Source organism: Oculina patagonica, chromosome 2 (assembly GCF_052425735.1).
Source record: "Oculina patagonica isolate OP01 chromosome 2, crgOcupat, whole genome shotgun sequence".
NCBI classification, from domain to species: domain Eukaryota; kingdom Metazoa; phylum Cnidaria; class Anthozoa; order Scleractinia; family Oculinidae; genus Oculina; species Oculina patagonica.
In genome coordinates this window covers 26,739,894-26,754,238 of record NC_135759.1, presented here as the reverse complement: position 1 = coordinate 26,754,238, position 14,345 = coordinate 26,739,894, and the positions used below count along the sequence as shown (strand labels likewise).

General features: G+C 37.6%; 2 protein-coding genes across 2 annotated transcripts in view; both read right to left on the bottom strand.

Moving 5' to 3' along the window:
* Positions 1–10,498, bottom strand: part of LOC144642250 (uncharacterized) — a 54,881-nt gene extending 44,383 nt beyond the window's left edge. The window contains exons 1-14 of the mRNA XM_078501231.1: positions 10,432–10,498; positions 9,703–9,821; positions 8,640–8,837; positions 5,873–6,083; positions 5,207–5,236; positions 4,851–5,110; positions 3,347–3,723; positions 2,723–2,749; positions 2,076–2,265; positions 1,590–1,784; positions 1,110–1,169; positions 936–1,014; positions 600–724; positions 22–177 (exon numbers count right to left, since the gene is read on the bottom strand). Of these exons, the coding sequence (XP_078357357.1) occupies positions 22–177; positions 600–724; positions 936–1,014; positions 1,110–1,169; positions 1,590–1,784; positions 2,076–2,265; positions 2,723–2,749; positions 3,347–3,723; positions 4,851–5,110; positions 5,207–5,236; positions 5,873–6,083; positions 8,640–8,837; positions 9,703–9,821; positions 10,432–10,498 (2,094 nt within the window). The remainder of the gene's footprint in view (positions 1–21; positions 178–599; positions 725–935; positions 1,015–1,109; positions 1,170–1,589; positions 1,785–2,075; positions 2,266–2,722; positions 2,750–3,346; positions 3,724–4,850; positions 5,111–5,206; positions 5,237–5,872; positions 6,084–8,639; positions 8,838–9,702; positions 9,822–10,431) is intronic.
* LOC144643871 (adenylate cyclase CyaB-like) overlaps positions 6,746–14,345 on the bottom strand; it is a 56,728-nt gene continuing 49,128 nt past the window's right edge. Inside the window, exon 6 of the mRNA XM_078503260.1 lies at positions 6,746–7,326. The gene's annotated coding sequence lies outside the window, so the exon portion shown is untranslated. The remainder of the gene's footprint in view (positions 7,327–14,345) is intronic.

Genomic DNA, 14,345 nt, shown 5'->3' with positions numbered 1-14,345 from the left:
TCAGTATTTTCGATTTCATACCTCAAATCTAGGACACTCTGGTGAGAATGGGACAAGATATCTGGCGCCATGGTTCCTTTGTGAAGCTGTCGGGTGATCCTTACAAGTCTGGCAAAACTCCACTCCTTCGTACATAAGAAGACTTTCCACAATTCTTATACCTTCACTTTTCCACGCCTAAAAACAAATGTTTGCTGAAGCTCGGAATCTTCGTATTTGTACAAGGAAATAAAGCTTCAATTGCCTTTACACAAGTAGATTTTACTAATAGTAACAGTATTAAATTTATCTATTAAAGTTTAAGTTCCTATCTCACTAAGTTTTAAAATTAACGACGAAATCGAACTCTTAAAAAGACTTTCTGCTTAATATTTTACGCGATGCAAGTCCCCATCGTTACAAATAAGCATCATGCAAGCTAAGTGTAAACACTCGTAATATGTGATCATGAAGGTTACACTAAGATTGTCGTTGGTGACTAACATTTCGACAGTTCCCCCAAAAGTCATCTTACCGCAACGCAACAGCATTTCTCGAAAGAAGACGATTACAGTTTACGAACTTCTAACACTCCCACTTGTTGAGTAAATTACAATCACCTTTGGGCCCGTTGGTAAAGCACACTGGCCACGTCCACGTCCAATAAACGTGTTATAAGCAATCTGATTGGTGATTGGTCTAATCCTTTTAGTTTCCTGAAGCACGTGGTCCATTTTCCCCTTATCTATTTTAAATGAAAGAAAACGGAGAAATGATTTAAGACAAGATTTGATAAAAATAAAAAACAACCTGATTGGACTTCATGCAATAAAATATACAATAATATAAACAATCTGTGACCTTTTTTGGTGGTCCATACACCCCGCCTTATGGCTCTATTCTCCCAGAGGAGACCAAGGATAAAGAAGATACACTCCGTCTTATGCACCAGTTACCTGTGAGAGGAAATGTGTACCCATAACTTGCAAAGTAGTTAACTTGGAGATTTTTGACAACCAAATCCAGAGACTCTTTCTGCAAGTTAAAAAAAGTTAAAAAAAAAAAATGCATTTTAAACACCGCGACAGTGAGAAACGAAAGCAAAAAAATAAATGAATTGAAATTCTTACGTTCAGCTGTAGCATCTTTTCCTCCATTCGTGATCTTCGAATTGGCCGCACAAGGTTGCGCTTAATTTGAAAATTAAAATAAACGTTTAAATGATAAATTATTTTGAAGCGGCAAATAAATGATTATGACGACTATGATGATGAAACAGTTACTTGTGAAGGGGAAATGGTGCCCATATAACTTGAAATGTATACCCATCATTTCATCGTATTTTGATTTGACTTACGGGCTCATCAAAGTACTGCAAGGCTTCTTAAATAGGCAGACCTATCACACACTAAGGTGATCAAACATGTACAAGATATGTTAATCCAGATCAAGTTCTTACTTTCGAAGGATTTGATTATTTTGCACCTTAAAAAATTGTTCCTTTAAACTGCATGCAGTATTTGTTTCCTTAGCCTCAATTTTTCCAAAATGCATCCGAAATTATTTTCAAAATTTTCGTTCTGATTTTTTAACAAGTCTATCATACTTACATTTCCATCGTTTGTGACGACTTCGGGTTCCCTTTCTCGTCGCTTGCAGAGGCAGAAGCAAAAACACTGACACAGCGAACGCAAGCCCAACACCAGATTTGAGATGAGATTAAAGGGAACAGGTATAGGGTCATAGGTACTGTATGTCTGAATTCTAATAGCCTTCTTGAATGACCATTCTTTCAACGAATTTTCCTTCAAAATTACGAAAACAGGGTAATAAACAAACAGTACCACCAAAATTTTAAACTCAGTTGCTAACCGACAGTTCTCTATACAAAAAGCATATAAAACCCTTAATGTCTTAAATTACATAGCTAACCTGCCATAAGTGACAAATATCTTGTAACACAAGAAACTAAGAAATAAACAGTCAAATAGCCAAACCAAGTGAACGCCACTTTTGTCTAACTTTATAACAACAAATGCTTTATTCAAAAATTCGAAAGGAATAAACACGCACACTTTGCTTTTATACTTTCTTACTTCCACTCGTGTATACGTGTTGGACAACAACGCTATCATCATGTTAATAAGAAGGATGACTCCCATGATCAGGAAAGCGCCATACAAGAAATGAACCACAGTCACTGATGGGTTGTCAGTCGAGTCCAGTGGATCCAATTCAACAATGCCAAGTAAGGACCAACAGAGGTGCTTGGCTATGGTCCACCAACTATTAGATAGAAATCATTAAAAGATCTCTAGTATTTATGCTCAATCATATCCTCTTGTTAAACCGTTTTCATGAAAGTCTTACTCAGACAGACGACATTTGAAACTGTTTCAACTGAATGCATGCAAAAGATGACTCATAAAAGGGTCTGTATGAGGGTGCTGGAATCTAAGTCATCAGTTAAATTTTTGGGAATTTCGCAGCTATCAGTTCAAAAACACTGCTGACGGATAAAGGTCTGAGCAATTCTCCGCTATCAGTTAAGACCCATCCAGACCCTGACATAACCCAAAAGATGGACCTTGTAGCAGAGTGAGACATAAACGTTAGCTTACTTCAAAATAATAAATAAGTCTTTAATGTTAACTCATTTGCAGCCGTAATTTATATTAGGCCGTATGCCTGACCGACCCAAACAACGTCCGACAAGGACTGAGTCAATGTTACAAAACCTTACCAGGAAAAACCGACTGTACTGCAGGCACTGAAATGAAAATAAATTTTCTATTAATAAACAAATTATCAAAATATATTATCCTCTCCTCATATCTTCGCCCTTCGATTACATTTGCGTATGGATTATTTATAGTGTCTCTTTACACGATTCCTCTTTCACCTCTTGATCATGCTTTCATTGTCCGATTGAAAACTCTCGTTTGATTCTTTACCTTTCAGACATGTTTTATTTTACGGGAATTAAAGGGACTGTGCCACGGCTGAGTTAAGTTTATTTTTAAAATGACGTTTTGACAAATGCTCGCTATGAAACTTATAATGTTTGCAAAGAAATTACTTCTATGGATCTAAATGGCAAAATCATAGTTTCATTGCAACCTAACGTGTCCCGCGGGCGTTAACTTTACAAGCAGACAAGATTAACTTTGAAAACTGTTCAGACCAACGGTATTTCAAAAACCCGTATCGCATCGTGATACAGTCCCTTTAAATGTAATTTTTTTTAAAATATATTTAGAGCAGAATGACTATAATGGTCAGCACAAGCCCGAGAAAGCTTTGTTTCACGGGATGGTAAATAAAGTAAAACTGTGGGGGAAATATATGTCTGTTGATAACCACTTACCGATTTTTGTCGTTGTCTTCTTGGGCAAGGTAGGATTTTTCCGCAACATACACCTTTGTTATAGCAATCGAAAATGCTAAAATAGCAGCTATAAATTGCCAAAATATTGTAGCAACGTCACTCAGGATGTGAAACAATGCAATTTGAATGGAGCCAACTCCTCGCGTGGTTTCCATCACGTGACCAAAGGCTCGGAAAGTAAGGAACATGGTGTTGAGGCCGTAAAGATAACCAGCAATGACAAGAGCTCTGTTGCTTACTACTGAGTCAGACACGGCCCAAGTAACCATTCTCAATACAAAAATGATGAGGTAGATGAAGAGAGTGGTGAGATCCAGCACGTTCCATCGATCACTAAAAGAAAGAGTGTAATAAAGCTTAGTCAAATTGTAAATGATATAGGTAGGTAGGTAGGTAGGTAGGTAGGTAGGTAGGTAGGTAGGTAGGTAGGTAGGTAGGTAGGTAGGTAGGTAGGTAGGTAGGTAGGTAGGTAATCTTTATTTCCGCACGGTTAAAACATCAGCTTTTTTAAAACACTACATACAATCCTTAAAAATAATAAATTTCTAGTGATAAGCCAATTATAAAGAAAAAGCATAAATAATAATTTTCTAGTGACAAGAGGAAAAAGCATATAAGGAAAAAGCTGCTTCCAGAAGAGCCATTGTTTCTTAAAAAATCACTACCCACCTCCCACTATTTTTCAAAAGTAAAGTCTTTGGTTTGTTTTTCTCCTTTTTCTCCTATGGTAAACACCAAGTGTTTACCATATTCCCGGAGATCGTCTTCTCTCTTCCTGCATGGGCAGCGTGTTATAGCAGAACGCCAATAAGGACTTAAAGACACGGTGACTGCGGACTACGTTTGGACGCATGTGTTTCTACTGTAAACTGTTTTATTTTTTTTATAGATCTATCTTCAGCTTACGACGTGGGATGGAAGGTCACGTTCCAGTTTAACAGTGCTCCCCCGTCCGTAGTATGTAAACCGAAGCCACCAATGCTAAAGTCCCTTCCTGATAATACAAGCAACCACCACAGAGGAATTCATCTTGGCGATTCATACTGTTTTAATATTTGGGTCGGCTTTAGTGGTTTACCCCAATGGTGGTCCCCGAAAATACTTAACGCCAGTGTTTCCCGGTTCCCGGAAAACTCTAAGGAGAATCGCATTTAAAAAAAAACCAAACTATTATGCCTAATTTGCCGATATAAAAATATTCCTTTTACCTAAAGTATGGAATAAGTAACGGAATAATTAGTATGGAATAATGTAACGCCTACAAGTAAAGGAGAATTTATTCAGTGAGCAGTCTGAGTTAGAACGTGCGTAAATATCATGATAGTTAAAGCTAGTTAACGATAAACTAAAAAAAAAATTAAATGTTGTATTTTAATAAATTTTAGTGTACTTACTTGAAATATTTACCCAATCTCTTCCCAAAAGGGGACGGCGTTCTTGATTTTTGAGTGCTACTCCCTTGTGGCTCAGCTAGTACTTCAACACTGCCAGAAGTCATCGGTTCTTTAGAAGATGGAATTTCTGTCACTTTATGTTGCTGAAGAACCTTTATGCCACTTAACTGCCTACACTCCATCACTATTCGACCCATGTAGAAAACCCAGATGGCCCACTCTAGTTTGCTGAACGAAACACTTGACGGCGCAAGGCAGATGGTGAAATGGAGTCCAAGATGGACCAGGTAGCTTAGTGTGTCACGAATAAAGATGAAATAAGGAGTAGTAAAGTACTTAAGATAACTCCCTGCCAGGAAAGAATCAGAACAAAAAGTTAAATGATCTTAAATTACTTAAGAAGCAAAAGTATTATGGTAGAATACTTTCTTGCAAATTCACTTACCGTACATGCCACTTTTGTTGATGTAAACGCCTTGTTTGAAGGAAGAAACGAGAAGGAAAATAAAATTATTAATATAAACAAAACAAAACAAAATAATTGCAATAATCATACAATCCACGAGACTCTAAGAGCGTTTGCTAAAGATAGCTCTCACGTGCTCAAAGGAGTTGGAATGCAGGGAGGCATCAGGTCTCGCAGGGATCGGCAACAGTTATCGGGTGTATGTATCAGCAACCTCCTGGGAATTGTAATGCTGCCCAAGAAAAGGACCAAATGTCGACGACAGGCAACATGAAGATCCGATCAGGGCCATGTATTATCACCAATTATTAGACGACTAAGACAAGTGGAGAGTGACAATAACTGAATTCAACCAATCACAGTGCTTTGTTGGCAGTCCAATTGTTTTAAGTATTGGACTAAGTAAAGTTCCTCCGCTCTTTTTCAGTTAAAAAGTCGTGTAATAAATCTCACATTAACCAATCTTGTTTAATGTGGCTCTCCTTATTTTCCGTACGAACTCACTTCGGTCGATCCGTACTGTCAAGACCAAGGCTCGATATCTCCCAGTATGGCCCTGACACGTGATTAGTATGGTATTATTGCATTTTTAGATATTGGAAGTATTACAAGATAAGAACTTATGACAAATAAAATCAAAATTACCTTTCCTATTCCTTATCTTCTTTCTTATAAAATGACAGGCGCCAAATACAATAAAGAGTAATGGGAAAAGCACAAAATCAAACAGACACCAGATGTTCAGGAAAGCCCACGTCCAACGCTCTGTGCTTAACCAGGAGCATTTCTTCATTTTTCCTAATTCACCGTGCCATTTTTCTGTCATCAGGTTGTTTATGACTGGGTGAGCAAAAAACTAAAAGAAAATAAATACAAAACAAAGTGAGTTATTGTCATCTACAATGGCATGCAAATAAAAGTAAATTTAGATGGAATTAGTTTCAAGGAATTCCAATAGAAGGATAACATTTGAACATAGTTAATAGAGAGAAATGGTAAGGAAGTACGGTTCGCTATTTTGGGGGTTGACAGTGTAGGGTTACGTGTGCTCATGCAACTCAACCAAGAGAAACATTGCGATCACGTAATTTATGCATAGTGTATTAGCGCAAAACAAAGGATGTTTACGGTCATGGACCTTCCAACTTAAATTTTGTCCTCTTTGTTTGCTCCTTTGATGTTTGCCTGGCTTCCTAACCATTCCCTTCTATGAACTATGATTTGAAAAAACGTTATGTCGAGACTTAATCCTTTTATTACTAACTCCCTCGATGGGTAAAAGCAATTCATTTTTCTTTGCACTGTAGTGTAATTGTCCCTTCCGTTTTCTATGTTGGGCGTTACAGTATAGAGCTGGAGAAGAGAAACCAAAAAGGCAGGCCAACTGAGACGAATAATTCATTTTGAGAGTTGTATCATTCTATTTCCGACTGGACACGATACACATAAGATATATAATACTTCTTGCAAAAAAGACTGCTAAACTAATTATGACTGAAAATATCCTCCAAATAATCTAATTAACAATTAGACTACGAGTCCGAGTTTTCTATGAGCAAATAGTCAACGAGGCGCAGCCGAGTTGACTATCGCTCATAGAAAACGAGGGCGAGTAGTCTAATTGTTTTAGTAGAAACTCTAAAGGATTGCAGTCCGAAACCTACAATATTGTGCACTTTGAAGACAAAAATCAAGAAAATTTACCGCTTAAAGAGCTACTCTCGCGCGCGACTGTTTTCTATCGGCGAATAGAAATCAGTGGGAGAACCAATCAGATTCGCGGATTTCCAATAGAACACAGCTGAGTTTCTACTAATTAACAATTAGACTACGAGCTCGAGTTTTCTATGAGCGAATAGTCAACGAGGCGCAGCCGAGTTGACTATCGCTCATAGAAAACGAGGGCGAGTAGTCTAATTGTTTTAGTAGAAGCTCTAAAGTATTGCAGTCCAAAACCTACAATTTTGTGCACTTTGAAGACAAAAATCAAGAAAATTAACCGCTTAAAGAGCTACGCGCGCGCGACTGTTTTCTATCGGCGAATAGAAAACAGTGGGAGAACCAATCAGATTCGCGGATTTCCAATAGAACACAGCTGAGTTTCTACTAAATGCTGTTAGTAGAAACTCAGCTGTGTTCTATTGGAAATCCGCGAATCTGATTGGTTCTCCCACTGATTTCTATTTACCTACTAGAAGATGGTTTTCCATGTTCTATAAGAAAATAATGCACGATTGAGGTCTATAAAAGCTGCTAGTGGATGCCCGAGCCGTCAGGCGAGGGCATTCAGCTGCTTTTCTAGACCTCAAAAGTGCATTATTTTCTTATAGGACATAGGAAAACCATTTTCTAGTGGGTTTAGAATATAGCATTTTAAAGAGCACAGAACTTACAAAACTCGCGGCCGCTCACGGCACTGCCATTTACAAACGCACGCAACATTGGCAAAAGTGAAAGTTTAGTTTATTCTTTTCTTTGGCGGCTTCTTTATAAATAAACCAAGATACCATTTCATTCATATTTCCTATTTATATAGTCCTTTCTCCAATTACCAAAAGATTCTCACAAAGCCGACAAATCTTGTTGAAATATTTACGCATTCAAGTTTGGTTAAGCCTACTTCAATTTCATTCAAATGAAAAATTTTCATGCGTTCGTTTCGCAGCAAGTTTTTCAAATTCGCCTCTTTTTTTCGATTAAAAAGAACAAAAGTGGAGTGTTGTGTCTTCAGATTGTGGCTAAAAAAAGGTTTCTTACCTCAAAGCGTTTCTAGGGTCCGGCTTGTTTTTCTAAATAATTTCCAATCAATTTCGGGCAGTTCACGGCAAAATAGTGGCGTATACAACTCCAAAGAAAAACAACAAATTTCAACGATTCTTTCTTCATCTGTCGCTTCCTTTGGCACTGTCTTACTTCCCGATTTAAGCAGGTAAAACGTTCCTGATAAATAAGTGGCTGCTTTAAAGCATCATTTAAACAACAAAACAAGAGAATAGAGGCGAAGTCGACGAAGTCGTTCAGCGAAATTCGACAAACAATTCGCACATCCGGGGTACCGGGCTTCTATAGTTTTCAGCTATGTTCTATTAAAAATAATGCCCGCTAGAATTCCATCGCGCGTATACAGCGGCTATATTCTAATCGCCGATAGAAAACAGTCGCGCGCACGAGTAGCTCTTTAAGCGGTTACAAATTTTATTGATTTTTGTCTTCAAAGTGCACAATATTGTAGGTTTTGCACTGCAATCCTTTAGAGTTTCTACTAAAACAATTAGACTACTCGCCCTCGTTTTCTATGAGCGATAGTCAACTCGGCTGCGCCTCGTTGACTATTTGCTCATAGAAAACTCGGGCTCGTAGTCTAATTGTTAAATATTTTCAGTGTATTTCAATTTAAAGTGTGGAAACATACTTTCTTTTGCTCGAACTCTATCGCAGCATCTATGACGTTATCGATTGATGATTTCAAAAAAACGTCACGAATACGTCCACCAGATTTTAAAGGATCAAAAAGGCAAGAAATGAACTCATCCAACGAAGCAGCCAACTTTGTGAAGTCTTCTTCGTCTGGTCCTTTCTTATTTGCTAGACGGCGAAGTTCGAAATTCGTCTGCAAACAGATGAAAGCAGGCGATCAGTTCATTATCAGAATATACCAGGAATACAGGCACCGTGAGATACATACAATTTGTACTTAAAGCAGAAGTGCTTATAAGCTGGTGCAGTAAAGCATTTAAGGTAAGGACATACGTTGTAACATTTGACCTAGCACCTCCCTACAGCAGTGCGCGCAACATTTATGACACGACAAGCAAGTTCTGGGCCTGGTTGTTCAAAGCACGATCAATTTAATCCATGATAAGCGTAAATGTTGATTTCAGTTTTTCTACTTTTCAATTAAGTTTTCTGTTTATATTTTCAGTTTCATGCAAGAGAAATTGAACCCTTGATCAACTTTTAATCCTGGATAAGCGTTAATCGGCCGGCATTCGAGCAACCCGGCCTGACAGCCTCGTCAAGTAGCTAAGTAGTTTCGTAGTTTTGCACTCTGAAGAGCAAAGTCCAAAGAAATAAGAAACCAATCGCTGTGTTTGGGTTAGAAATTGGATAAGCAGAAGACAGGAAATGGGCTGATGGTTGTTGTACGCCATTGAAAGCAAACATTTTCCAAAACCAGCGGGGTATCTCATATAAATAAAAACGGGGATGCTCGTCCGACAATTTAAATTAAACCCCTCAAGGAGACCTAAAGGGTGTGGCGCAAGCTTTTTCGGACCCCTAAAATATACCATTTTTTATGTCTAGACCGCCAGCACAGTGTGACGGCGGTTTTTATTTATTTTTTATATTTTATTTGTATTTTATTTTTTTTATTTTTTTTTTATTTTTTCACTTCCAACCGGCTCGAAACGTCATCTTTTCGAATTTACCACTGTGTTTAGTTTATCTTATCAGCGTGTAACATATTTTCTTACCTCCATGGCCATTAACAAAGCGTTTGTATTACCATTTGTCAAAGCTCTTGGCGTAAGTTGAGCGCTGATCTTGTCAAAATCGCCATCCTTTATCGTCTTTCTTAAGGAATCTTCAAAGGCTAGTCAGACGTTAAAAACCAAAAGAAGGTTAGATAAGGGACTTGAAGAGGACACTTCGGATTTGAGATGTAATTCAGGAACAGTCTTTGAGAGGTCTTTAGCGTTTAATTTTTATGACACAGTAGAGCCCTGCCTTACGACCCCATTAATTTAACCAATTGTCTTGACCCGAAGAATGCTCAGTTGGTCATTTTCTTATTTCAAGAACATCTCTGATTCGACCACAATTTTATGGCCCAACAATGGTCTTTTAATCAGGTTCCACTGAATTTAAACTTCATTCTAACATTCTGTGAGGAGACAAACAACAAAATGCAACAAGCAAAAAAGATGGAGAGATCGAGGTCTGCCTCTTTTGCAGCAGCATTTAGATGTGGCAAAACCGAATGCTAGAGTTGCTGTTGATAGAAAGTAAGTACAATCTTTAATTTCTAACGTGTCAGTGGGTTTAGTCTTTGACAGACTAATTGGGGACACGTAAACTAAAAAAAAGTTGTTGTTATTGTTGCTGTTTGTTGCTGTTGTTTTTATTGTTGCGGTTTTTGTCGATACTGTGCATGCCTTTTTGTGTGTCATCTTCTGCTGTGTCCAAATTCTATTACTACTGACCTTTCCTTTCGTTCAGTTCTTCGTTGGAAACTGCCTGTAGCTCTAACCAGGCTGTGTATTCTTCCATATCGCTTAACTATGCCTTGATATCAACCTGAAAAATGTTCGAGTGCAATACATTAATTATAACGTACAGTCGAACAATAAAGATAGTAGATAAGTAGAAAAAATGCCACGCACCCTCAACTAGAGCCGACTGATGTGCCTGGTGGGCCAGCACTTCTCGTGATCTATATAAAAAAAATTACCCGTTTCAAACAGGTTTCTAATAGGTAATAAATTCGATAGATTTTTTAAAAATCTTTGCAAAATTATATTCATCAATGACGATAATTTAGACAGTTCGTAGTATATAAACAAGACAACGTTTTGTTTGATGTTTTTAGACCGTAAACCTGAAAAATTAGACCAGATATATAATAAGTGTGTGCAGATAAGATAAGATAAGATAAGATTTTATTTACCTCTCCAAAAATGGTTTTTCAGGGCAAATTACAATAAAATGTTAAAAATGTACAGCTAAAAAATAAAATCATTCTAAATATTAAAAAGGGTTACGTTTAAAAGGGTTCTATGTTTCAATAATATTCTTCCAAGCGCGACGTTTTATAGCATCCTTAAAAATACTCAAACTATTAACGTCTGTTAGGGTCCTTGGTAGTTCGTTCCAAAGCCGAGTAGCTCTGAATACAAATGACTGCTGGCCTGTAGCTGTTTTGAATAGCGAGACATCCAACTTGTTTCGGTGTCTTGTATTGATCAGATCAGTGTTTAAGCCAGGGCATAATACAAATCATTTGCATAAGCTGGATGGTATCTTACACTAGGCCTAGCTGGCCAACTTTAATGTCTATTTAGCTGTTATTTTAACACCTATTTGGTATTTCGTTTTCTTTCCTTGGTAGTTTTGCCTGCCTTTCGTTTTCTCCTTTCAATATTACCAAAATGCAGCCGAGAAGCTTGAAGAGAAAATTTCGTGCTTTTGACTTCAAACTTGAGTGATTTCGCTAAGTTACAGAAGTCAGTTTACTTAGAACCAGAAATCCGTATGGGTTTTTGTTAAGAAGAGTTTGGTCGAACCTGTTGTGCCTTTTAGCTATCTGGTTTGCTTTAATAAAATATTAGTTGTAATGCCTGCGACTACCAGTAACTCGCTTTTACCAGTTATTTGGTTCCATAAAGTAAACTAGTAATCGACTTGATTGTAATGAATTCAAAACCATATCACTCATTGTCTGATATAAGAATGCCGAAATAAATTTCACAGGACCATTTCCACCTCACTTACATGTCAGCAGCCATGTTCATATGAAGGTTTTTTTAAATATTCAAGGTTACATTTACTAAACTCGCCTGCAGTTTAACTGGTTAATATGTTCCGTGCATCCCATGTTCTATACGTGCTTTCATAGTGGTGACCAAGCAAGTTAAAATATTCACTGATTTGTAAAAGATAAATTCAGCTCTGGACAAAGGAATATGTCAAGGAGCTAATTAGTACGTTTTACTTACATCAAATAAAAGATCTATTCATTCGGGTTCATGCAAGACCGACTGCTCACAAAAGCATGCTTAATCGAAACACAAGACAATCACGTACGCTTAAGGACCACTAGTTTTCTTGTGGCCGGGAGTAGTGGCGGTGCTGGTGAATTTGACAGATAGTTGCTGTAATATATGATGAACCCTCCTTCACTAGAAATATTTACCTAACAACCCCCCACCACCACCACCACCACCACCACCACCACCACCCCCACCACCCCAGTAATCCTAAATTTATTAGATGACCCCCTCTCCTCCCAATGATGACTAAATGTAAAGTTAAAACTTTTTGTACTAAACTTAATAACATCATATAAAATCTACAATATTGCAAGTGCAATAATTGAATCTGCTAAAATAATGACTAAACTGAATGTATAAGTTGTTCGTATAGTGTGATCGTGCGGCCGAGTTAGAGTAGTTCTGAAAAGAACTGTTGTTGGTGACTGACGTTTCGATAACCTGAGCGGAAGTCATCTTCAGATCTCAAGGAATAGCAGGTCCAGTTATGGATCTGTTCCGGCCCGGTTCCAGAACGGCCCTATGTAAACACCTGGATCGGTTCCAAACGGTTCCATGTAAACAGAAGGCGATCCGATCTGGTCCGGTTCGGAAAGGTTCTGGTCCGGTCCCGTGTAAACGTAGCCTTAATGATTAGTTTTCTAGGAACGAATCAAGAGAAAATAACGGTGCAGAACATCTTCTATGGAATGAGTACTTATCAAGAGAATATATTGCTTTTAAACGGCTCTCAAAACCAATTTTAACATTACATTCCTACAGATTAGTCTCCTAGGAACAGATCGAGGGTCTGCTCGGGAGCGTGGAATATATATCTTATCAAGGGAATATAACCTTTAATTTTGACTTAAAGGTCCAGCTAAGCAGTGCAAGAGAGAGAGTGTGTGTTATTATGATGTTCAATTTACAATACTACGGTCACTACTTCAAAACATCTGATCATTATCTGGGGCGCAACGCACTTCTCGGAAGGCCGGTAACAGGCATCACTGAGAAAACAAAAGAGAAAACAACAGGAACAATGAAAATCATGTGGCAAAAAACATAATTATTCGATTGGTCTTACAAAAAGAGCCGCCATTTGTACATTACATTCTTAGTGATTAGTTTCCTAGGAACGGATCGAGAGATAATGACGGTACAGAACATCTGCTATGGAATGAATCCATAGAAAGAAAAATAAAACCAATTTTTACATTACAATCCTACAGATTAGTCTCCTAGGAACAGATCAAGTGTCTGCTCGGGAGCGTGACATATATATATTTTCAAGGGAATATAGCCTTTAATTTTGACGTATGTTCAGCTAAGCAGGGCAAGGGAGAGACTGTTATCACGATGTTCAATTTACAATACTACGTTACAATATCGTACATCCCACTAACTGTTTTTAAATTCCGTATTTTCAATTGGTTGTTTAATATAAAAGTTGTTAAAGTCTTGCTCCTTTGTCCATCTTTGTTTGCAAGTTCCTTTCTATTCACCTGCAAATTTGTGTTACCTTCATCAAGCCTTTTCAGTGCTTTATTGTTCATTGCACTACTTATTAAGCCTTAAAACACAATTTATCATTCAGTTGCAAAGGCTCTCTCAACAGAACGTTGCGCACTCGACAAACTAGTCAGACCAATAGACCAAGGTAAGCGAAATGTTTTCTTAGATTTTAGATACCTTACCTTACAAAAAAAGATCGAATAAGCGAAAGTAAGGAACCTTAGAAAGATCGGAGCTAAAAATTAATCAAAAATGCTATAGCTTCTCTTTTACGTTGCTTTTGTTTTTGGAAAGATAACACAATTTGTCTTTGTACAAGAATCCAATCAGACCTTACAATTAACATTTGATATCAGTGTGTATTTGATATTTTGTCCAACAGGGAAAATATTAAATTGTCGTCCTATAACAAAGAAGGAGAAGCCAAATTATCGGTTAAGTGTACGATTCCAGTTTTTGTCCAATTGCTGTTCATTTTGGCTTGTAATATTTTGGCGCAAAAACCACTCTGAAGGGTAAAGCGCCACCAAGAGGATTGCATCATGTTAAGACGGATTCCGCTGAAAGTTCGAGCAATGAGTGCAAAAATCAAGTACCAAAAATCTACCCATAGCACGACAACACTTTGTGTACTATTTAAAAGATCTTACTGAAATTAATTTGTCTTAATGACCCCGTAATTAAATTCTAAAGCATTCTCAAGAAAACTTAAGTCAAACCTCGTAAAAATGTTTATAACGCGCGCCATTTTGTTTTAAACCGGCGTGAAACGTCCGTTTTAACTGGAATACAGATAATTTCAAATCCATTTTTCTCTCGCGGGGTCAGCTTGAGAGCTAAAGTTTTGGCAGGTT